Source organism: Amphiura filiformis, chromosome 7 (assembly GCF_039555335.1).
Source record: "Amphiura filiformis chromosome 7, Afil_fr2py, whole genome shotgun sequence".
Lineage (NCBI taxonomy): Eukaryota > Metazoa > Echinodermata > Ophiuroidea > Amphilepidida > Amphiuridae > Amphiura > Amphiura filiformis.
Window position 1 is genome coordinate 40651555 of NC_092634.1, and position 24181 is coordinate 40675735.

General features: G+C 38.1%; 2 protein-coding genes across 3 annotated transcripts; one reads left to right on the top strand and one right to left on the bottom strand.

Annotated features, from left to right (window-relative positions):
* Positions 1-509: 509 nt before the first annotated feature.
* Positions 510-8969, bottom strand: LOC140156369 (uncharacterized). Its single transcript, XM_072179335.1, has 5 exons — positions 8862-8969; positions 4653-4735; positions 3487-3806; positions 2172-2276; positions 510-1512 (listed from the first exon to the last, which is right to left on the bottom strand). The coding sequence occupies exons 2-5, from the start codon at positions 4729-4731 to the stop codon at positions 1123-1125; spliced, it is 894 nt and encodes a 297-aa protein (XP_072035436.1). The 5' UTR covers positions 4732-4735; positions 8862-8969; the 3' UTR covers positions 510-1122.
* A 2630-nt stretch (positions 8970-11599) lies between these two features.
* LOC140157163 (uncharacterized) lies at positions 11600-24007 on the top strand. 2 transcript variants are annotated; one of them, XM_072180255.1, is made up of 2 exons: positions 11600-11738; positions 20824-24007. In XM_072180255.1, exon 2 carries the CDS (start codon positions 20988-20990, stop codon positions 22401-22403), a length of 1416 nt encoding a protein of 471 aa, XP_072036356.1. In that variant the 5' UTR covers positions 11600-11738; positions 20824-20987; the 3' UTR covers positions 22404-24007. The 2 variants fall into 2 exon arrangements, with proteins under 2 accessions (XP_072036356.1, XP_072036355.1); XM_072180254.1 differs by lacking the exon at positions 11600-11738 and adding an exon at positions 11826-12039.
* The last annotated feature ends 174 nt before the right edge of the window (positions 24008-24181 follow it).

A 24181-nucleotide genomic window follows, 5' to 3' on the forward strand; every position in this document is an offset into this window, starting at 1 on the left:
ACATTATTAGGTACATGTGTAGAACTTTGTTTTGAGATGACAGTACAAAGGGCCAACAGGTTTCACTTTTTCTCCCTGCATTCCATTTTGCCAAAGGTACACTTTTCCCCTATGAGTGCCAATCCAACATGTTGTGTGCATGACATTATATATACCTGTATGTGAGCAACAGGTACTGGTATTGAATGGGTGACAACTCTCTAGTCCGAAGGTTCCCTAGCCTGAAGGCTCCTTAATCTGAAGGTTCGCTACCGCGGTGTATAGCTGGGATTTTTTCCAGGGGGGGGGGGGCAAGCCTGTATGGGGTGGGGCCCAAATCCACCAAATTTCCCACTGGGGGCGGGGGCCCAAATAGAGAATTTTTGCCAGGCTTATTGATAATAATCGTGTGGTATTGCATATCGCATGGATTCCCCATCTCTCTGCCCCTCCTCTCCCTCTCTTCCCCTCTCTCTCCCCTCTTTTTTCCTCTTTCTCCTTTTTCCTCTTTTTCCCTTGCACTAGGGGAGGGGGCCCAAATAGGCAATTTTTGCCAGGGGGGGACAATTGCCCCCCTGCAGCTACGCTACTGGTTCGCTAGTCCAAACAGGTAATTTACCATTCCCTTGTTCGAATTCTGAAGAATGTATGCTAGTCCGAATATCGGGTTCTCTAGTCCGAGAGTTCCCTAGTCCGAATAATAAATAAGGTTCTCTTGTCCGAATATAGAATAAGGCTTACTAACCCTTATTCTATATTCGGACTAGAGAACCTTCAGATTAGCGAACTTAATTTGGTTTTTGGACTAGCGACCCTTTGGACTATAGAACCTTCTGACTAGCGACCCTTCAGACTAGACAGAAGTCATGATTGAATGACATGGAATTCCATACATGTGGACGTAATTCTACCAAATAATACTGTAGAAACACACAGGCACTCATCCCGATTACTCAGCTCATGGACTGCATTTCTTCTCATCTTCCAAACAGTTAACTTCGCTCTGTGGTGGGTTACAATAATGCGCCCATAGATAATCATGCATGAAATCCGGATCCACCAAATTGTACAGTCTCTCCATCATTTCCTTGGTGTCGTCTTTCGGTAACCAGTCGTTTTTTAATGTTCGATATAACAACAAAGTTAAAACCGAAAATTCATATCTGTGTGTATGAGTTTGACCTCCGGTACAACATCTTTATGTTCCGAACCAAACGGTGCTATACACTTCCACGATAATGCACAATCGGCCAAAGGCTTCCATAAAGTCTTAACTAAAGCTGAGTTGTTTACTGCTGCGATAAATTTAGTCCCGATAGGTGCATTGGGAAAATCACGCTTGAAGTTTACAATGGACATATCAAGTGCACGAAAGAGTTCCGGATGCGTGACTTGAACGGTGGTGTTGTCGCTTTCAACGTCCATTAAGATGCCATTTTGTTTGATGATGTACGGGAGCAGCATGCTGATTGGGGCTCGGAGACGCATGTCGGGTTCGATGTAGAAGAAAGCACCATATTCTTTTAAGATAGACTGTAAAATTGAAAAGAGGAATATAAAATTAGGTATATATATCTACATATTTTACATGCACATAAATTTTAGGTTAAAAGCCAGATATGCTGAAAGTTTGCTGTACGTGTCGAAGGTCCGCTAAGTTGAATATGAAATAAGGTTCCCTGCATAAAAGGTTTGCATGGTCTGCCACGTCAAATATGAAATAAGCTTCGCTATGTCAAACCTTAAAAACTACCCTAACCCTAAGCTTTGCCCTAACTGTGGTGAACCATTAACCCTCTTTCATATTCGACATGTAGCAAACCTTATTTACATTCGACATAGCAAACCTTGGACATAGTGAACCCTCTGGCATTTGCAGTAGAAGTAGTGATATAACCGGATTAATTACCATAGCAATAAGTGAATACAATTTTTGAATGTATTGCCCAGGAATTACGATCATGCAAAAATTAAAAATTCAAGAAAAATTGAGGGCGTCGCTCTGTCGATCGGGTTACGCATCTTTAAGTGAGTTGTTTTTCATTGAAAGTTGCAGTGAGTGATTTTGTTCACATTTTCTATGGTCTGGTACATGCAGTTCTATTATTGTACTGCAAAGCATAATGGGATAGTCCTTTGCGCTGCTGTGCATATCATCTCAGAAAATTATGCAACTAAATAAACCTACTTACCTTAAGTTCCAAGATTTGCCATGCATGATTTTCTGTTTTCCTCACATGCTTCGGGTATTTGGAGAAATCCACTTTACGGACTTCCACATTGCACATCTGACGTAACTGTAATACAATAAAATCAAGTATATAAAATAGACTAATCATTAATAATCATAAACACAAACTGGACAAGGAGGTTCTCAAACAGGTTCATGAACCCCAAGTCACACCTGCTTTCAAGACCACCTGCTGTCAGAATTACCTTGGGCAAGAGAAGTTTTTGACAGTAAGAAAGGGCACATTTATCTATTATAATTTCCTGCAAAGTCCCTAGCTGATGGTAGAACTACACGGAGCAAAAAATGTCCCCTACCCACTGCCTACACCACATCCTACCCCACCACACCCTTACACATCCCCCCTTACCCCAACCCAACCCTGTTTGTTCCCCTTACCCCACACAGTCCCTACCTCAATACCTTTCCCCTACCCCTATAAATCTACTTGAAACTGAAAATCTGTTTTAATGCTGTTTTAATTTAGGCATAGGCTTCAACATAAAAGGCACAAGTTTTGAGATCAAGAGCTATCTTGAACCACTGAACCAATATTAGGCGTGTTTGTACTAATCTTAATGCATTTTTCATGATGATTCCAAATATGGGCATGAAATTTTACCATTCCGATATTTCTGAATTTTTCTAAACTTGTCGTCAACAGTCGACACCCCTGTGTGCAGTGAGTTATTGATCATTTAGCAGATTTTTTGTCAAACCTGAATTTATATATTATCAGGTTGGATGATGGTTATTGAAATTTTCACAAAGTTGTAAATATAATCTGCACCCACCTGTTTTATTTGAATTTAAGCTACATTTGTACAGTTTCTTATGTTCAATTTGATTGAAATATTCAGAAAAAAAATTTAAATGTCACAAATATAAAATAGTATCCTGCACAAGTGTTAATGTTTGAGGAACATATTTTAACATGCTTTTCATGGGGGATTGAAGATTTGGTCAGTTGAGGAAAAGGTCTGGGAAAAAAGGTTGGGCAAAATAGCAAACCGTCTTCATTTGAAATCAATAAAACATCTTTCTCACTAATTTCTCAAATTTGACAAATTTTAAGGTTTTAAAAAGGTAAAATTCAGGAGTTACCATGGGTGCTGCCCTTACTACCTTCATAATCTGATGGGCCATTGGACCACACCTGTTTAGGGCTTCACATCAAAGTGCTCACCATGTGTGCCTTGGCACAGTGCTTTCATTAGATCATTCGGGGTCTGAATGGAACTCTTGTCATTACTGCACGTCCCAGCCTTGTAACTTACCTTTTTAACCATCTTAGGATGGATTCCCAAGTCGTACACAATAATTTTCTTGAACGGCATATGCGACTGAATAGATGCCACACAACCGAGACCTTTGTACATCCTGCGTGACCCAAAACCCATGACTATCACCATCTGGCGATCCAGCCTGGTATCACTCGGCATTTTCCCTGATGCTAGGTCTACTTGGCTCACATCAAAATTCATAGATTGGTTAATGGACGTCTGATAACTGAAGGTTATTCTCCGATCGGGGTCACGGGTCACATAACTGAATCGTTTCAATCGGATTTGGTGCTGTTTGTCAAGTTCAGCTTTTTCTATAGAGGTATGATAATAAAACATTATTTAGAAAATAATCATAGCCATCACCAACAAAAATGTGTAAAGACAGCATATTCCCTTGCCCGCCAAATAAGGCAATATACGGTATTTGACCTAATTAGCACTCCTCCACAAATGATTAACCCCATGAGAACTACCTGCCGATTGGCCAAAAAGAAGTTTTCATTATCAGTTGGACCAATCAGCAATATTGTTAGAATAATTTCACCACACAAAAAATGGGGTGAATTATTTGCAAAGCTCCATTCTGATTGGTCATTGAAGGGGAGATATCATGTAATTGACCAATCAGAGGCAATGTTAGTATGGTAGGTAGTGCTCATGATGTTAACTGTCCCCCAGTGGAATTTTCAAGTGAACTGTCTGAGTGCCCCCTATCAATGTGCTTATTAAAGTTCTACATTCTGTCAAATGTGTAAAATAAAATGAGCTTTTACACAAGGGGTTGCTAACCCATGGACTGCAGGCCACATGCTAAAACTTTAGTAGGGCTAATTTCACCATTTTAATACCCATCCCCCACATGACTTGCCCCTGCTAAGGCACCAATTAGGTTATTAAAAATGGTACTGCAAATAAAAAATAATGAACAAAAAAATTCACAGTTCAAAAAATTCAAAATTTTTACAGGTCTCACCATTGTCAATGTCAAGATGTTTATGATGGAACAGGATTATTTCACTTCGTAGCTGAACCAAAAGTGAGATGAATATCATATTTTCTTGTAGACCTATTTTTAAGCTGATTATGTTTTGTTTGCATTTTTAGAAAATTATGCAAAATCCTGACCCTTACACTACATGCCTCTGTATTAATCTTACCTATATGGTAATAGTAACCAGTGATGACAACTGCTGCAAAAAGCAATGCTGCTATCACACCTTTTTGTTTGTTCCTCATTATGCTGAAAAAGAAAATATACAGAACCATTATATTGTGTATAAATCCAGGCCCATAGCCAGGATTTTTTTTTTTTTTGGGGGGCTGATTTTGAAAAAGTGGACTTTTTTTTTCAAAATTTGGACCTTTTTTGACTGGGGCATAAAAACCTCTATTTTTTCACTCACTATGCTCGCAAATGGGACTTTTTGTGTCAAAAAGGCATAAAAACATCTATTTTTGTGTTCACTTCACTCGCAAAATGGGACTTTTTGGGCCTTTGGCATTTACGGGCCTGTGTAAATCACATACCATAAAATCTGGAATGAAGAATTGATCAGCTAAAGCAGGTGGTAAACAGAAACACAACCTAAATCATACTACATTGTATCTCAGACTATCACTATAATAATGCATCATTTAATACTACATGACATGTTAAAGGGGGGTAACCCTATCGGTTTAGGATATGGATTCTCTTCAAACTTACATACAATGTCAAATATTGTCCCCTTTATCCATCTATGTGAGAAAACGGAACAATTTCAGCATAAATGTGAATAATTAGCATATTAGCAAGCCAATACACTGGTGCAGCGTGAATTGCATTCTGGTCAGGCATCCCGAAACAACGGCGGCGCATGTCCCGGTGGAAACAGGAAGTGTTCGAAAAGGCACTGAAAACCGGCTCGCCCCTGTACACTTTTATACCCTCTATTCATACTGATTAATCTTAAAAAACATTACGTATCACTGCGCTCATTATCTTTCTTGACAAGATAGCCCATGCTGTATTTACTTAAGCTTAATTATTTCTTTATTTTTAGCTATATGATGCACATTTTCACATATTTATGATTTTTCTTTGTTTTATTTTTAAACTAATTTTTTAATGGGGGAGGTGCTCTCATAATTTTTTTCATATTCCTCGTATCATGCTTGACAATATAGGTCATGTTTCCTTATTTATTTCGCCTCTTATGTATTTCTTTATTTTTGTTTTTTGTTTTATATCATTATAGCGCCATCTATAGTTTGACATTAGGGGCCTATTTGATGTATTTTTTGCGGACAATTGGTACTGGGGTGAAGTCTTCCGAATCTATTCCGATTTCATTCTATGACTACCCAAAACTCCCGTGTCGTGTAAAATGCGAACAACTGGTAACCTGTAAAAACCGCTGTGTTTCATGATTTCTCTGGAAATACATCGACTTGGAGCGTCAAATTTCAGGATAGTAATGAGAAAAATAGTATCTATTATGTGATACCAAAACCTCAAAAACAATAAAAAAAATCGGGGGGATGATGCTGTCGATCGGGTTACGGACCTTTAATGGATATACCAGGGTTCTCAATAGGGGGCAAGATCTGGCCCGTCGACCAATTGTGCACCGTTGCAATTTTTTGGCCCTCTAACAGCTATGGAGGGACATTTGGAGAGTTTAAATATGGTGAGTTGTCATTTGGAGAGTTCAAGTACATGTGAGTTGTCACCTTAGCATAAAATTATTGGAAGAGTTTGTTTGGTAAAGTTGGGGTGTGCTACTGCTCTGCAGTATATTGGGAATATTTGTACTTTGAAGGGGGAAGGGGTATTTCCCAGGTTATTTGTAAAGGTCAAATATGTTCAAGAATTGGAATTATGTTTTTATTTGGAGGGTGAGGGGAGACCGCAAAGTTTTTAGCTATTGAATAATTATGATTGGTTTAAATTTAGGGTTCAGGATCAGGATCTCCCCCCAAAGACCAGCCTAGGAAGCAGCAGCAATAAGAGCTATGCTGCACTTGCGGGAAAAATAATTACTATGGATCACAATATACATTGATTGTCAAATAACATCACAATGTTATTTATGTTAATGAAAAGAAGGCATTTCATAGCTGAAAACATCAAAAAAACAAGGAGCTACATCATCTCTGCAGTCATCACAATTCAAAATGACAGTTGGAAATATATTCCCATAATGCACCATTTGACCCTGAGGTCATATTGCTAAATATTTTATATTGCTAATTTTATATTGCTTATAATACTAGTTGTTAACAGTATATTGTTTGAAATGTTGATATCAATTGTGTATTTAGATTTATACTGCTAATGGACATTGATGCAGTTAAGGGGGTACTACACCCATATGGTAAATTTGTGACTATTTTTGCAATTTTCTCAAAAAATAATTATACACTGGTAACAAAAGTTATGTATATTATTAGGGGCAAGATATCCAATTACTACACTGAAATTTCAGTGACTCAAGACAAGCGGTTCAGTATATATGATAAGAAATGAGGTACATCCTAGTGGTACCTTATTTCTGATCATAAATAACAAACCGCTTGTCTTGGGTCACTGAAATTCAATGTAGTAATTGATACTGTGTTATTGGTTTTGAAAAAATGCAAAAATAGACACAAATTTATCGAGGGGTGTAGTACCCCTTAACAATATATTGCCTAAAATATTTATATTGCTAGTTAGTTGATTTAATATAAGCAATATGCTTCAACACTGCTTGTGGTATTGCTAAAATAAAGCATATTTTGTTTATTGCTTATGATATTGCTTAAATAATGCTTAATAAGGCTTCAGCATTGGTAAGGGATCTACTGTATGTTATGACCTGCATCCGTTTGGCATTTTTTTAGCTGCCCTTGGAGTTTGGCATGAAAAGTCTCGGATAAGGCCTACCGTAGTTGCAGAAGCGATGTAAGCGCGATGTGGAGATTTAGTAGGCCTCACGGGTCCCAGTGTGTGACTCGCCACTTACCGCGCGTGTTGGACACCGCATGCATTTGACGCGTATCTTGTCATGACCTGGCCCGTAAGGTTATTGACCTTTTAAACAACCTCTTGGCAACCGACCCTTTTTTTTGTTATTTCCATAGTGATTGAATAGTTTTGCAAAAACGAATGTCCGATGAAATAATGGTAATATGTACACGATCAATATACCACTAAATCAAAGTCGAAAGTCTAGGCAATTCGGAGAACACTTGCGCACAAGATGGGGCAATCTTCCTTTTATTTATATAGTTTAATTACCATTTTGTCTGTCTATGGAAAATACTCACTTTAACGGTTTGCGCAGGTCAGATATTTGAAAAATTTCTTCAAAATTTCATCAAAGGTATATAAAATTGGTACCCACCTTTAATATTGTGCTTGCTAAATCAAGACTCGGTTGAAACAAAATTAAGGATCAAATGCATTTTAGTGTCCAAAAAGGCAAAATTATCGTCAAAGTTCTGCCGAATTCTCCACCCTTGCGAAGAGTGCAGAATTGGAATCGGGAATAAAAATATCTGATCTTTGCGATCAAAAACACAAAATTACATGACATACTACTAGTTCATTGGCAAAAGACATTATTGCCAAACAATATAAAACAGAACATTTGATGTCAACTTGTCAAAATATTGAAGAAATGTGCTCCCTAAACTTGTGGCGAGTAGGCAAAATAATTCCCATTCAAACGCATGGGAAACTGAAAGTGCATAACACAGACTAACCCCCTCTCGGCTTGCCAAAATTGCTTCCCCCCCTTTTGGCTCGCCAAAAATTCTTGCCCCCCCAATTTTACCCCTCCCCTCATGGCTCATAATTATTGCACAGTCCCTTATTATGTGCAGAAGTTCTGAAGCGAAACTCAGTGAATTCTGATTCTGATGACCAAAGAGAAGACCATCTTCTACTTAGTCCATGTTTTCTGTGCAGTTCAATTGATCGACTCTCAAGTCTTCCTGTCTTCATTCTTTCCGAGAACTTCAGTTCTAGAGACTGGAATTCACTCAAACTGGAGCCAGCACAGCAGCCATCCCTTAATGCCTTCAAAGCGGCATTGAAGGGCAGCCTCAACTAGACACCACAAAACCAAGCTTTTTAACTGCACTCACCTGTAAATAACTGCACCTGTAATTTGAGAATGCGTCCATGAGGACGTGCGCGTGCTACCACTTGCAGTGTGAAATCTTCAGTACCTGAAGTCTACACTTTATACATGTATAGGAAGAAGAAGTCAGCAGTGCACTGCACTGATGATGGATGACGTGGAATTCGCTGCAGATTGCATGACATTTTACATAATACAAGGCATGCCTAATAACAGTATTTTAAGTTTATACGAAAATGATATCTAGCCTACATTTACCTGTCTTCATACCAAAATCCCTGGGCAAAATCTTCACTCGCATCTCTCTATAACGTGCACTGTATTCTTCAATGGGTACCGTATCTCTATGGTTCTAAGTAGATAGCCCAATTCTTTGCACGCTCCTCAACGGTGAGAAATGTTTACATACGCTATATTTGGTACCAGCAAAACGTGGTGCAACAGGTGGATTTCACCTTTGAACTTTCACCTGTTTCAAGAAAAGTTTATTCGGCCATAAATGTTTGAAATTGTGTTTAATGTATTCATTGTGAGAATTTGTGACTCGTATTCCCGCTCGTATTTCAGGTTTTCCATTAAAAAATAGTCTTGGTATTTTACCACGCATTGCTATTCGCAATTAAAATGGTTTCGAGTTTTGCGTTACAAATTTTGACTTTGGCTGTGGATGATGGAAAAATTACCAAATTGGACCTTATTGGGACCCTAATTTAAGATTCAAAATCCTGGGTTCAAAACGAGCCTTTAAATGTTAAAAGGGCATTTCGTGATCCACAGCATCATCCCCCCACTATAAAAAAAAAAAAAGTTGAGATTTTTATATCACTGGAAACCCTGGCTACATAATGTTTATATACAAAAAAAAAATCTTGCAGATTAATTCGTTTAGCAAAGATATCGTGAAATTTTAATTTCGTTCTGGTATACCAGAACGAAATAATTTCGTTCTGGTATACCAAAAAATTATTATAACACATTGTAAATGAAGCAGTGTAATACACATAATCATGCATTTAACTCGCAAACGTAAAATCGGAATCAACTGAAATTTTCGGAATAAGCTTTTTTCGTTTTTTTCTACTGAAAAATGTCATAAAAAGAGGATGCTAGGATCACGAAATACTCCTTTAAATGGACCATAAGTGTTTGCATCTAAACCATTTGGAATGATATGTGAGTTGTTCATACCTAATTTTAGAGCTTTTGGACATAGTCAAAGTCATAATACGCAAAACTCGCATTTTTCTTCTGACCTCGGACGTAGGCTATGACAATAATTCCAAAATGTAACACACTACAGAGCTGTTTTTCCGTGTCATTTTGTTCAGAATTTTAATAGCAACATGTAGATCTATACCAAGTAAAATAAGATAACTTCATATTTGAAAAAAAAAATGATATTAAGAAAAATATCACCTAACCCATTATCTTTTCCAGGTGAAAAGTATTGTCGTTCGTAAAATTAAAAAAATAAAATAAAATAAATAAATAAATAAATAAATAAATAAATAAATAAATAAATAAATAAATAAATAAATAAATAAATAAATAAATAAATAAATAAATAAATAAATAAATAAATAAATAAATAAATAAATAAATAAACAAACAAACAAACAAACAAACTGAAATGTTGGTATTATGAACTTATTATGGCCAATACCTCCCCTTATTACAAGTTCAGACTTATTTTGGCCTCATACCGGTATATATCCCTTAATTTTGAGTTTAAGTTTTTTACCGTGCAATTTTGGCTCAATTTTGAGAATTTTTGATAGTATTTGTTTGTAGTATATCAAATGGGAACAAAAGACGTTCATTGTCATCAGATTCAGTTTCTAAAATATCACGGTATCGTTAACTTTAAAGTCCGATTCTGTGATGCCAGCAAAAGTGTAAAAAACTTACCCAAAAGTCACGAAACCATAAGTCATTAACATTGGCATTAGACACGTTAGGTAGGCCTATAATTGAAATAAAAAAATTGGCAAAAAACGAGAACAGAAAACAGCGGTATTGACAAAGTTGAAACCCCTTCTCTAAGCAATTATGTGCCTATATAGATGTCTTATTTTGTCTTTAATACAAGATTTTCAGCTTCCGCTAACAGGCTATGTTGCACATGACACTTACAAAGATGCCAAAATCTGACTTTTGATGATATGAGACTTTTTAAGTCTCACTTTGGACACCAACGCGAGTCAGGTCTTGAATCCACTTGCTGAAGTACTACGGCTGCTACACTTTACAAAAAAAATACCTTCATGTGATCGAAAGCGGTATCATCATACTTTGTAATTTACGCCCTAGTAACTTACGGGGATTACGTAATCAAGGTTCAAGTTCAAGTGACGGCTAGGTTAAATAAAATGCTGTCTTAGGTAGATAGCAGCTCACTTGAAGTTGAAGGCGTGGTTGAAATTGAAGCTAATTGATGTAGTGCGGCATGAATGAGCGCAGTTTGATAATTGCTGTCTTATGAAGATAGCAGCCTAAAAAACTTATGATCGTTTTTATAGGCTATATTGATATCTAAATTATAAATTACTTGTTGCTCGTGTGGTGGTTGAGCTGAGGTCACTAAACATATTAATACTTGTGGTCAATACAATGAAATTTATTTAAACTAAAGGTCAGTGACAGGACAAACAAAGTTAAGCAAATATTAAGCCACGTTGAGACTGATGACGGTCACCATCACCAGCCTTGTTTCGATATAAATTTGTGACAAATTTGTGTATCTCAATCAATACTACTATCATGTAAACATGGTTAACAGATGATAATTTTTTCCAAAATAAACAGTGAGTTTCCGGTTTTTGCAGTACAAATATATCCGGGTGTAATTTGCGAAGAATACCAGGACAAAAATATTGCATGACCTTTGGAATCGGATGGATAGTGTTGGGAAAAATGCTTACATAACTGCATGTTGGTTACGATCCGACAATTAATATAATAATCATTTGTGCTTTGCAGCTTTTTCAGGAAATAAGTGTACAATATTTACCTTTTAATTTTGTATTTTAGGAATCCGGTCGAGTTTCCGCGTGAACCAGTCCATGTTTGCGATGACCTGCAACGCTGGCACTCATTGGGACGTCGACTTTGCCCTTTGCCTCGGATAAATACAAGGTAAATATTGCTAACCATTGAACCTCTACGAGAAAACGATTATTCAAAATTGTTCAAGCAAAGACATCGTAATAATAAGCTGATCGCAAATAGAGAATGTTTTCCAAGCACGTTGCGTTGGCCATTCTGTATAGCCTAAAATGGTAAACACTAAAAGGTGAATATGGTATTGAACGGGTTTAATTGATTTCTGGAAAGTAATGGCATGGTTTTGAAATATGTGACTATTTTACCTATTGATTGTTCTCATTTAGTCTTTCGAGGTGCATGGATGGCATCATGATGTAAGGGCATACTACAGGTAGGTCGATCGTATAGCCGAGATATATATAAGTAATATTAATCATGTTAATTGTACAATTAAGGCCCGGTGCATACATGTACTGCCTGAGCATGCTGAATACACGGTATGATTGTATTAGGGGGCATTACCCCCAAAATATCAGTTGAGTTCCGATTTGCATCAGTGCGAGTTATGCTTGATTTATCACATTGCCTGTTGCATAGTATTTTTTTGGGATCGACCTGAGAGCACACCAGACAACCAAATGACATTTTACGATACGAGAAATGTCCTTCTGGTTAATTATGGTGTGTCTGATGTGGCAAAAATACTGTGCAAAGATGGGTTAGGCCTACAGCGGAGACAAAGCCCATAACAGAACGTAGTGGTCGATTCATGAAGCTTGTGAAAGCGGGAAAACCTCTGAAAACCTTTAAATTTAGCAAATAGGCGAGGTCTGCTTGTTTTCTGTAGACAAGGGATAGTCTTCAGTGAACGGCTCTTTTCAGAGCCACCAAAACCTTTAAAATTAGCAGATAGGCGAGATCTGATTGTTCTCAGTTGACAAGGGACAGTCTTTAGTGAACGGCTCTTTTCAGAGCCATAGGCACTGGGCGGTCTACATGTCTCATTCTTAGGTACTTTGTCCTGAAGAAGTCAGAGCTACTCCTGACAAAAGCTTGATATAGTTCTAAACTTGTCCGATGGCGAACCCGCTAAAAACCCACTAATTGTTATGAATTCCCGTCGTAACTTGCCTATCCCACAATTTCCATGGTGAACATATTGGTGAAAGTGCCTATAAATTGTCATATTGGTAAAAGTGCTTTTAAATTGTCATATGCAATGAGGCTTATGACAATTTCACCATGTTCACTCGGTCAATAATTTATTATGTGCACGTCGTCCATCATGTCCATATATGATACAGCGATATGAGAAATCCTCTCAAGTATCAGAGTGGAACAATACATTGGTTACCACAACCAGGTATTCGAATATAGCAAACAGAAAATACACTGAAAAATAAGAAAGAAAACGAATTTAGATATGGAATAATAATAACATTTATTAAGGGCACCTAGACAGGTGGGGCTGTTAGTCTTAATTACCAATTATACCAATTTTGGGAAAGTCTTTGCAAATTTAGTTTAAAACTATTTAAAATTGACACTTTTTTGAGAAAATTTGGAACTTGAAAAATCCTTTCTTAAACCAAATTTTCATGAAATTTATTGCCTTAAATAAACAAAAAAGTTACTAAAAATGAATCCCGAATTCTAAACGTAATGGCTAAAGATGCACTCGAATCTGTATTCATGTACCCTTAATATTTCTACCAGACCCCCCACAGTGTCATCGCCCCGATATCTTCATGGCAGAAAATGCCATGGTAGGTTGAATCCACAGCCACGCATGGCATTGTGTTACCACCTGTTTAATAGTTTTTTAATGCGCCATAGTGGGCTGAAGCATGGAGCTATTATAAGATGGAGAGGAAATAGATTACGTAACGCATTGAAACCTTGTGCCGATTTGAAATCTGACAAGCTATTCATCGAAAGGTACCTTTTGTTTGGGACAAAGGGCTTCCACCATTAAATCGGTAAGCTGACCCGACAGTGTATTAACGCTTTACCTAGCAGGCTACTGTCAATAAGTGATCAAATGCAAGTCGCGTGAAAGCGAAAAGTACCTATTGTTATACATAAACCCAAGGGTGTGATTGAGTAGCCGTAAGCACAAAAGGCACACATTAGCCGCTAATGCATAGTTCGTTGTCACCCCACTGACATTAGGTGCTTCATTTAAATAAATTGAATGCGCCTGCTGAATGATTACACATCATGGCTGCCATGTCTATAATGGTATTAAATAGCTACGTCCCGGGAGCTACGTATGCATGTAACATATAATAAGTATACCGGTATAGGCCTATATAAAAGTTGTTTTACAAATTGAGATTTTATTTTATTTTATTTTAAGAAGGAGAATGTCGTCATAATCAGTGGCGTACTGAAGGGGGCAGCTCTTCTGTGAGAGGTCTTGGGAGGGATGAGGTTGAAGGAGGGATATGAAGAATGAGAGGGGACTGGAGGAAGAGAGAAAGAGGAAGAAATAAAGAGAAATAAATAAATAGACGTAAATAAATAGAAAGGTGAGGAAAATGATAGGAATGAGAGGGGACAAAACGTAAGAGGGGATGGAGAAGGGAAGGTAGATGAGGGAGTGATACTTTAGCAAGTACAGAGAAAGGAAAAGAAATGAATGACAAATAATTAATGTAGGCCTTATAATAATTATTATAGAAACTAAACACAGCCCCCCCCCCACCCCCACACACACACACACACACACACACACCCCCACACCCCCGGCCTAACACTAACAGCACTATAGGCAGCCATTCGATGATGCCAATGCCTTTATGCGTTACGTATTTAAAACGCCCAGTCAGATGTATTTTACACCAGCCAAGCACAAGTCACCCAATTTCGAAAATTGGACGTTGAATGTACACTCTCATGAATATTGATTGGCAACATTTTCCAATATGTCAGCGCTCAAATCGGACACAATAGAACAATAGACCATTCAGTACGTTGGGCTGAAGGACATCCGACTAAGGCTAATGGCATTAGCCTGTGACTAACCTCTGGATGTACGGTCAGCGAGCATACATTCGCCATTGTCATCTGCTTATAGACTGCCTCTACTATACGCTGGCGAAGTTACGTAATTAATCGGATTAATTTCCATAGCAATAGGTGAAAACAATTTTGAACATATCGCGCTTCACTACAAGTAGGAGCGTGTTTATAGTGAGCCAGATTATCCGGTATTTAGCGTATAAGTACATCTTATACGGTATTGGTCGCCACTATAAACAGACCAATAGCGCTATTTGCCGCACATATTATACGGAACTGATATCCTTCGATATCGATGGATATTGCCGTATATTCATTCCGTATTCGTCCACTATAAACAGACAGGGATTAACGATGCCGTTATTCAAGGAAGTGGAGCAGGGTAATTTAACTCTTCGAGCTCAAATTTACCACTGTAATAACACATCACCAACAAATATGGTACGGTAATGTGGTAATAATGTTTAAAAAAATAGCCGGTGTCGTTTCGACGGCAAACTATTTGAAACTGGCACCATATTTGTGTCTCCCACATTGCATTGCGGTGACCTCGAACACAACGAGTTCAACCACCTCGGATTCAGAATAGCGCTATTGGTTGTCACTATAAACAGCCGAGATAACGGATAAGTCACATTCCATTCTAATCCTATATGCGTATAAGGATACCGTATAAATACCGTACACCACTATAAACACGCTCTAGGTTACACTCATCACCTGTGTATGTCTGTAATTGTAGACCGAATACAATACTGGCCTTTTCAAAGATACTAATTCTACAGGTGCAAGTGATCAGCATGATATGGTTCAATGCAGAGGTACCACGTGAACGTATCAGTGCAGCGCGGTATATTCAAAAATTGTTTTCACCTATTGCTATGGTAGTTAATCCGATTATTACGTAACTTCGCCAGCGTATAGTCTCCTACACGGGCTCCTACACAGCCACTTTGTGTCAGTCAGTCTGACACTCGTCGATCCTGTATGTTCGTGATAGCCACGTATACAGTCTGGCCCGAGACTACCTCCACGAGGGTCTACGCTGCGCTATTTAAAATCTTGAATTTTGGTCACTTTTTCAGCTCAAGACGCAAGCTACTCTCTCAAAGCGCAAACTAACGACTATCATATCTGTTCAAAATATATATTCAAGTGCAAGGAACCACATGAGATATTCATCATTTTCCACCCCGGTATCCAAAGATTTATCGTCTGAATATCAATCGTGCATATATCACATATTTACGTGTATCGATCCCGTGTATTCATTTCAGTGTCTCTGGTTGAATAATGTAATTATTAACCGGGCGATGTCGGTGTGCCCCCTTCATCCGGTCCTGGAGCTATACATGTACCCTCTACAGTCAGTTGCGTAGGGCAGGCGGGGGAAATCCATTACAAACTTTTCATAGATAAAATGGGTAAGAGCAAAATGTGTCAATAAAAGATTAAAAATGGGACGAAAATGTGAAAAATCGGACGCAAATAGGGTAAAGATCGAGCTAGGACGAAAATTTGAACAACCGAGACAAAAAATTGACAAATGGGCAAGAAAATTTGGCTTTGCACCCCGCCCCCTCCATACACACACAAATAAATGTTCGTTTATGTTCAAGAATCAATCTCACCTCCCGGTTCGCATCTATTCTGATGTCGGAAGAAGAAACTGATATACGGAGATCAGGAACACAAGGATATTCATGATGCAGAAAAACATCTTGCGTTGCAACGCATCTTTTCTCTGTTAAACAGTCCAAGTTCTTTTCATGCGGTTACGTGTAGGCCCTATACGCATTGAGTCATGCTGTCTACTGAAGATAACTAGACATAATTATGTAATGAATAATTAATATGACCAATTCCTGACGAATAATGAAGTTCATATGACATTCCGTTGTTGAATTATAAGTCCAAAACGCAATTTAGATGAAATATTTTGCAGTTTAAAGCCTAATATGAAATAATTATGTGTAATTTAGCAGGGGATGTTTTCAGTGACCACTACCTGAATAAACTAATTTCTTTATCACCAATTTTATTACCTAGCTGGGGGGTGTAAACCCCCTGCTAGGTAGTGTAATGCTCTCCGAATCGTCTTTCTTCTGCCAACAAACTTCAAAATGCTTCTTCTCCTACATGTTACACCCTACAATTACGTAACTTGCACATATGTATCGGCTATGTCCAGTGCCCATAGTGTCTAAACAGAATTGGGGTCAAAGGTCATTAAGGGGAATTTAACCAAATACCTTCAAAATGCTTCTTCTACCACATATTATATAGTAGGCATGATGTCATTTGCATATGCATCGGCTATACTACACGCCTATAACTTGCATACAGAATTGGGGTCAAAGGTCATTAAAGGGGTAAAATCTTACAATTGCATTATCTGGACATCTGTAAGGGGTATGGGCTCAAACTCGGTGACAACAAATCTCATGACCAGGGGACCATTTTGCAGGGGTCAGGTCAAAGGTCATGCAGAGGTCAAATTTTAGAAATGCATTTCCTAGACATCTGTAAGGGGTATGGGGCTCAAACTTGGTGACAACAAACTTAATGATCAGGGGAACACTTTGCAGGGATCAGGTCAAAGGTTATATGGGGTCAAATCTTATAATTTCATTTTCTGGATATCTGTAAGGGGTTTGTGGCTCAAACTCAGTGACAACAAATCTCATGAACAGGGGAACATTTTGCAGAGGTCAGGGCAAAGGTCATACAGAGGTCAAATCTTAGAAATGAATTTTCTGGACATCTATAAGGCGTACGGGGCTCAAACTCGGTGACAACAAACTAGATGAACAGGGGAACATTTTGGAACATTTTGTAGGGGTCAGGTTAAAGGTCATCTGGGGTCAAATCTTAAAATAGCATTTTCTGAACATCTGTAAGAAGTACGGGACTCAAACTCGGTGACAACAAACCTCATGACCAGGGGAACATTTTGCAGGGGTCAGAAACCTCCACAACACCAACACGCCCCAGCTAGGTTTGTGGTCTATGACCACCATTTGCCACTAGTTATCATTCTAATCGAACTTGGGTTAATTCATTGCGTTAAAATAATTTCATGAATACTCAAACAAGCGATGACGTTCTGTGAGGTGATTCATTGACTACATGATCCCCACTATTTTGTGAAACGGTTTGTTTCCAAACTATGCACAGGTACATCGCGGGAGACTACATGGATTTGTGTATAAAAGAACATAGGCCATGAAAAGAAAGAGGTAACCTACATTTAATTCAGTTGCCTGCGAAATCAAACATTTATTCTTTTTTCGCGTGATAATAATAGTAGACCTCCCGGGTAGGCCTAATGTAAAGATATGCAATTGGAAAAAATCTTGGGTGAAAAACATAATTTTGTGATAAACAGAATGTTTGATTGTTGCCATTTTAAAGTTACACTACAGGGTGTAACAATAAAATTTGTACAATTGCATTTTGACTTCTCAGGGAAAAACTAAAGAAGTTATGGCAAAAATATTATGTGCACTTTAATCAGTAATATATTGGCTAAAAGAAGACGTTTAGTTGGTTTCTTTACTAACTTGGGTTCAAAAGTTATGTCCGATTATTTAAATCGTCCAGAATACGTGTTGGGCCACTTTTGCCATGTTTGCGCATATCAAGTTTGCACCGCGTAGATATGCTTATCGTGCATTAAAGAACTGACAAAAACTAATTATAAGTGATGTTTCTTCATATAATTACATGAACTTAATAATAATATGATGTTTCTTTAAAATCTATAAATGAAGTCTTGAAATTTCTTTCAAATTAAGATAAAGTACATTAATTTCTAATAGTAATATCCCTAAGATATACCATTGATAAAACTGAGAACAGTTTTTGCATCCATATTAAGTACAAAACAAGAGTTTGGAAAATGAGCTATAAACAATCCATGTGCTATCGAATGTCACAACCATAAAAATACGCCCTTCCAACGTGAATTGGGGTTGAAGTTGTTGAGATGCAGCCACGATTTCTAGTAAATGAGGTTGTTATGTCAGTGCTTAGTAAAGTTAGTTTTGACTTTCAAAAACTCCAGGATTATGTAATCATTTCTACCACTTCGAATAACCCATTGTTTAAAACTACCTAAGAGCACCGTCCAACTGGTCCATGGTTCAACTCTATTCAGTCACTTTTGTAACACTTAGACAAAAGTGGCCCAAGCGGTTTTAAGACTAGGTTACATAATTTGCCATATATTCACTTGTATACCATCGGTTTTATTGGAACAAAGCTTATCTGGTGGCTAAAGAAATTATCTTGATAGGCATATAAATATCAAACCAAAAAATAAGTGGCATACTTGTGTCATTCTATTTTCAAAATTGTACAAATTTTATTGTTACACCCTGTATATGTATCGGTAAAATAATCAATGTTAATCGCGCGACCAGGCGCAATTAGGCAGTGTTAAGGGGGTACTACACCCGTCGATAAATTTGTGTCTATTTTTGCATTTTTCTCAAAAACTAATAACACAGTGGTAACAAAAGTTAGGTATATTATAGGGGCAAGGAATCCAATTACTACACTGGAATTTCAGTGACCCAAGATAAGCGGTTCGTTGCTTATGATAAGAAATAAGGTACCGCTATGATGTACCTCATTTCCTATCATATTATACTGAACCGCTTGTCTTGAGGCACTGAAAATTCAGTGTAGTAATTGGATTCCTTGCCCCAATAATATACGTAACTTTTGTTACTAGTGTGTTATTATTTTTGAGAAAAATGCAAAAATAGTCACAAATTTACCACAGGGTGTAGTACCCCTTAAACAAACTTATGTTTATTGATAATATTCAACACATTGCATTTTCATTAAAATCTATGTTGAAATTGACAAATAAAGAGGATAAAAGTGCAAAATCGCACCACCTCATCTTGTGCGGTTATTTCTACATGGATCTTGTTGTCTTATCACTATTGATCCAAATCTTGCAATCTCATCTTCTCGTCCCTGGGAATAGAGTCGACTTGACGAGATGCAGGCTCTTGTCATCGATCGCATTTTCTCTCCCTTTGGAATTTGACTTTTCGAGATCCTGGCTCTTGTCATCTCATCTTCGCGTCCCTAGGAAGTTGATGGGACGAGATCCAAATCTTGTCATCTCATCTTCTTGTCCCTAGGAGGTTGAATTTACAAGATCCAAATCTTGTCATCTCATCTTCTCGCCCCTGGAAAGTCGACTTGACGAGATCCATGATTTTGTCATCTCATCTTCTCGCCTCTGGAAAGTCGACTTGACGAGTTCCATGATTTTGTCATCTCATCTTCTCGTCCCTAGGAGGTTGAATTTACAAGATCCAAATCTTGTCATCTCATCTTCTCGCCCCTGGAAAGTCGACTTGATGAAATCCATGATTTTGTCATCTCATCTTCTCGCCCCTGGAAAGTTGACATGACGAGATCCATGATTTTGTCATCTCATCTTCTCGCCCCTGGAAAGTCGACTTGATGAGATCCATGATTTTGTCATCTCATCTTCTCGCCCCTGGAAAGTCAACTTGACGAGATCCATGATTTTGTCATCTCATCTTTTCGTCCCTAGGAAGTCAACTTGACGAGATCCATGATTTTGTCATCTCATCTTCTTGTCCCTGGAAAGTCGACTTGACGAGATCCACGATTTTGTCATCTCATCTTCTCGCCCCAGGAAAGTCGACTTGACGAGATCCATGATTTTGTCATCTCATCTTCTCGCCTCTGGAAAGTCGACTTGACGAGATCCACGATTTTGTCATCTCATCTTCACGCCCCTAGGAAGTCAACTTGACGAGATCCATGATTTTGTCATCTCATCTTCTCGCCCCTGGAAAGTCGGCTTGACGAGATCCATGATTTTGTCATCTCATCTTCTCGCCTTAAGTTGACTTACAAGATCCAAATCTGGTCATCTCATCTTCTCGTCCCTAGGAAGTCGACTTGACGAGGCCAGGGATCTTGTCACCTCATCTTCTCGCCCCTAGGAAGTCGACTTGACGAGGCCCAGAATCTTACATGTATCATCTCATCTTGTCGTATAGGAAGTCGTTTGAACGTGAGACAAACAACAAAGAATTAATTACAAAGAAAAAGTTGTTTCTTAGTGCTAAACCATTTTGTTCTTTTTAATTTCCAGGTACGTCTAAGGAATATTCCTGCACCAACATGTAGCTGGGATAACGGGAAGATAAGACAACGGAAGAAGAGCTGCTACATCAAAACTACACTTTATACTTACCAACTCAACATGTCAATGTCGTGAATAACGTTCTATATTCGAGTCCCAGATTTCAGCCAATCATGTTACGGTGTCTATTACGAAGGAAGAGGTCATTGGTACTATACCTCGCTGCATTTATAGTGTGCTATGTTGCCGTGTCTCTACTACTCTATACAAACCACGATACACCAAACATAGGATCTGTTGGCGAGCCAACTAATCTCAAAAACCCGCCTCCTCCACACCTTCGGTCTTCCAGAACGTTACTACAACGTATAGAGAATAAAGGCGCCAATTTATTGCGGCGAATTAAAATTCAAACTGGACTTTCCGACACGTGGTGTGACACCGTGGTACAGACGAATGACTTGCCACAAGTTGGCAACGGATGTTATTTACGAAATAAATTAATTTGTAATGGCATGCCGACTATTCACTCGGCATTTGCCGATATGACCGATAATCAAGTTGTATTTGTTGGTATTAAATATAAAAATGATAGTTGGCACAAAGAACAATATTTTTGTGACTTTGGCGACAACATTGTAACAACTACAGATCCTATTGTTGACGACAATTTAAGTTTTGGTGGTCAACCTCAATATAATATGATCATCACGTGTCCCATTCCAGCTCGAGTATTAGCATATTTACATAAACATGAGATAACGACTGTATCGCTCCACCGATCTAGTGAGTTGCGTTACGCCTATGTCAACATCCCAATATGTGCTACCGCTAAAAAGAAAAAGTTCCTATCTGTGTGTACCATGGTCAAAGGCATGGACTATCTCATCCCCGATTGGTTAGTGTATTATATGTACATGGGTGTGGAACACGTTTACATATATGATAACTCACACGAATCGGACTCAACGTTACCAAGTACTTTGAAAACTTTTATAGATATCGGCTTTGTAACGATAGTACCGTGGTCGCACACACACACCCCATGGAAAACATACTTAGAAGTTCAGATAGCGCATGAGAATGATTGTATGTGGCGACATAGACACGATTCCTATTGGATGGTCAAAGTTGACGTCGATGAATTCATTCAACCGATGAACCAATCAAAACCAAAGATTATCGACTATCTGACAGATCCATCATACAATCATTTGGCAGCTGTGCGCATGCGTAATTGGTTTTTCGCCAGGCCGTGGAATGCGTCCGATGAAGAGAAAAATGCTTTGACAGTTTTTGAAAGGAACACGTGGCGGCAACCTGAACCGACACTTGAAAATCGCGGCAGAGATAAAAGTATTGCGCGACCAATCAACATTCATCATTATAAAATCCACGGTGTCAAACTTGGAGGAGAGACGTACTCATTAGATCCGTATACTGATCTGCGATTAGTGCATTACAGAACAGATAATCCAAGACACCCTCGTTTTCGTATCCATCAGTTTATCAGAGACCAAAGTATGGTGACGCAATGGAAAGAAATTGAAAAATGGTTTGCAAAATATCAACAGAATGTGAATTCTTAGCGATTGAAATTCGTGTCAAGAATTAGGGAGCTTTCACGTGATGGTTTTATGTGCGATACTGTTTTTTACAGTGCATCTCCCACTGGACTACGTGGACGTCTCGAGTCTACATAATGATATTATCATCTGTCCGGGATAATTTATCGCATAATAACGAATACGAGACTACTATAATAAACCGTCCCTCTACTACGTATTATAACCCGTGAAGCTTACGCGATTTGCCGAACACGGGAAGCGCCATTATTCACTCATTGCACGGTTCCGCCATATACAAGGAGAGCCTCGATATGGCAGCATTCATGAATGGGAATTGAACCAGTCATATAACATTGCGTAAAGCCCGGGCGTAAAGTCACGTAATACTTCCTTTCATGCATATTGCCAGTTCGAGGCTCTCCTCGCATATGGCGGAACCGCGCAATAGAGGGTATGCAATACGACGTCACTCATGACAGAGTCATCCTCATTTAAATAAAATTCTGTCCTCCATAAGGTACCACAGGGCAATTCGCATGATCCTACAATAAAACAGGTAACAGGTATAAATGGTTGTGGAATCGATCTAGAGACCTGTCCCTCTGTCATCTTAAGCTATCTTAGAACTGTCCTCCAACATGGATGCCATTTCAATAATTGATATACCGTTCCAGTTGATTTATTGCATACACTCTATAGGCGAATACTCGCTTTGTACTGCAGAGAAGTTGATAATGTCGCCCTCTATAGTCATTATAATACAAATGGACCGGCTTATGGTCATCTGTTATTCGTCAGTGTGCAGTCCACGACGATGTGGCCATTTTCACCTGATTCGTCTCAGATTTTCACGCTCCTATTTGAACTCGCATCTAGTCTCCATTTCATTAAAGGATATTTAGTTCAATATTATTTTATTTATTAATACTGCAGTTCATGGTATCATTGGAATGTGGAAACCATTCAACAGTTCTAGAAGTGTTTCAGTATTATTGAATATGTTAAATTTTATTTTAACCGATGTTGCGTAATATACGGTTATACCGATATTCAGTATTCCTAAAATTACAGGGTGTGTGCGGTGTATTTGATAAATCTATCTTGATAATTTATACAGATCTCGTATATAGGGTATTATAAGGAACTTATTCCTTCAGAAAAACTACACAACCCCATAATTATTGATATCGACGTTTAGTATATGGGCAGAAAGACTATACAATCATGTACAGCTATTTAAAACTTGATGTTTTTCGTGTTTAAAAGGAAGATACAGAGGTCAATTATTGCTTTATGTTTTCTTTTATTATGATTTTAGGAGGTCGGACCCCTACCTAAACAGTTAGGAGATGGGTGGTCCTGACCCCGTTTTTGCCGCTTTTTTTTGCTTTGGCCTCATTCGATCAGATCGTGTCAACATTTTTACATTGATAAATTGGTGAAAACACCAGAGTCTAGTAACAATCACTATATAAGTTAACCATAGTATATCAGTACTCGAGAATCCTTGCTATAACTAAACACTCAGTGCAAAAAGACAATCAAACAAATTTACATGGTTATAATGTTTTATAATATTGTTATGCCATTGTTTTCATTTCAATAAAAAATATATGGATATTGAATATTCATTTTTTCAAGAGTTGCATTTCAAGTAGTGTAAACGGTATTGGTCCCTATTTATTTCTTGAATAATTTAAGGCGAGTGGGATAGCAGGGGCCATATTCTTCCAGTTTTATCCATTTAAGGCGTCAGGTAATAGGTATAAAGACCAAACAAACATAATTATTCTTGTTTA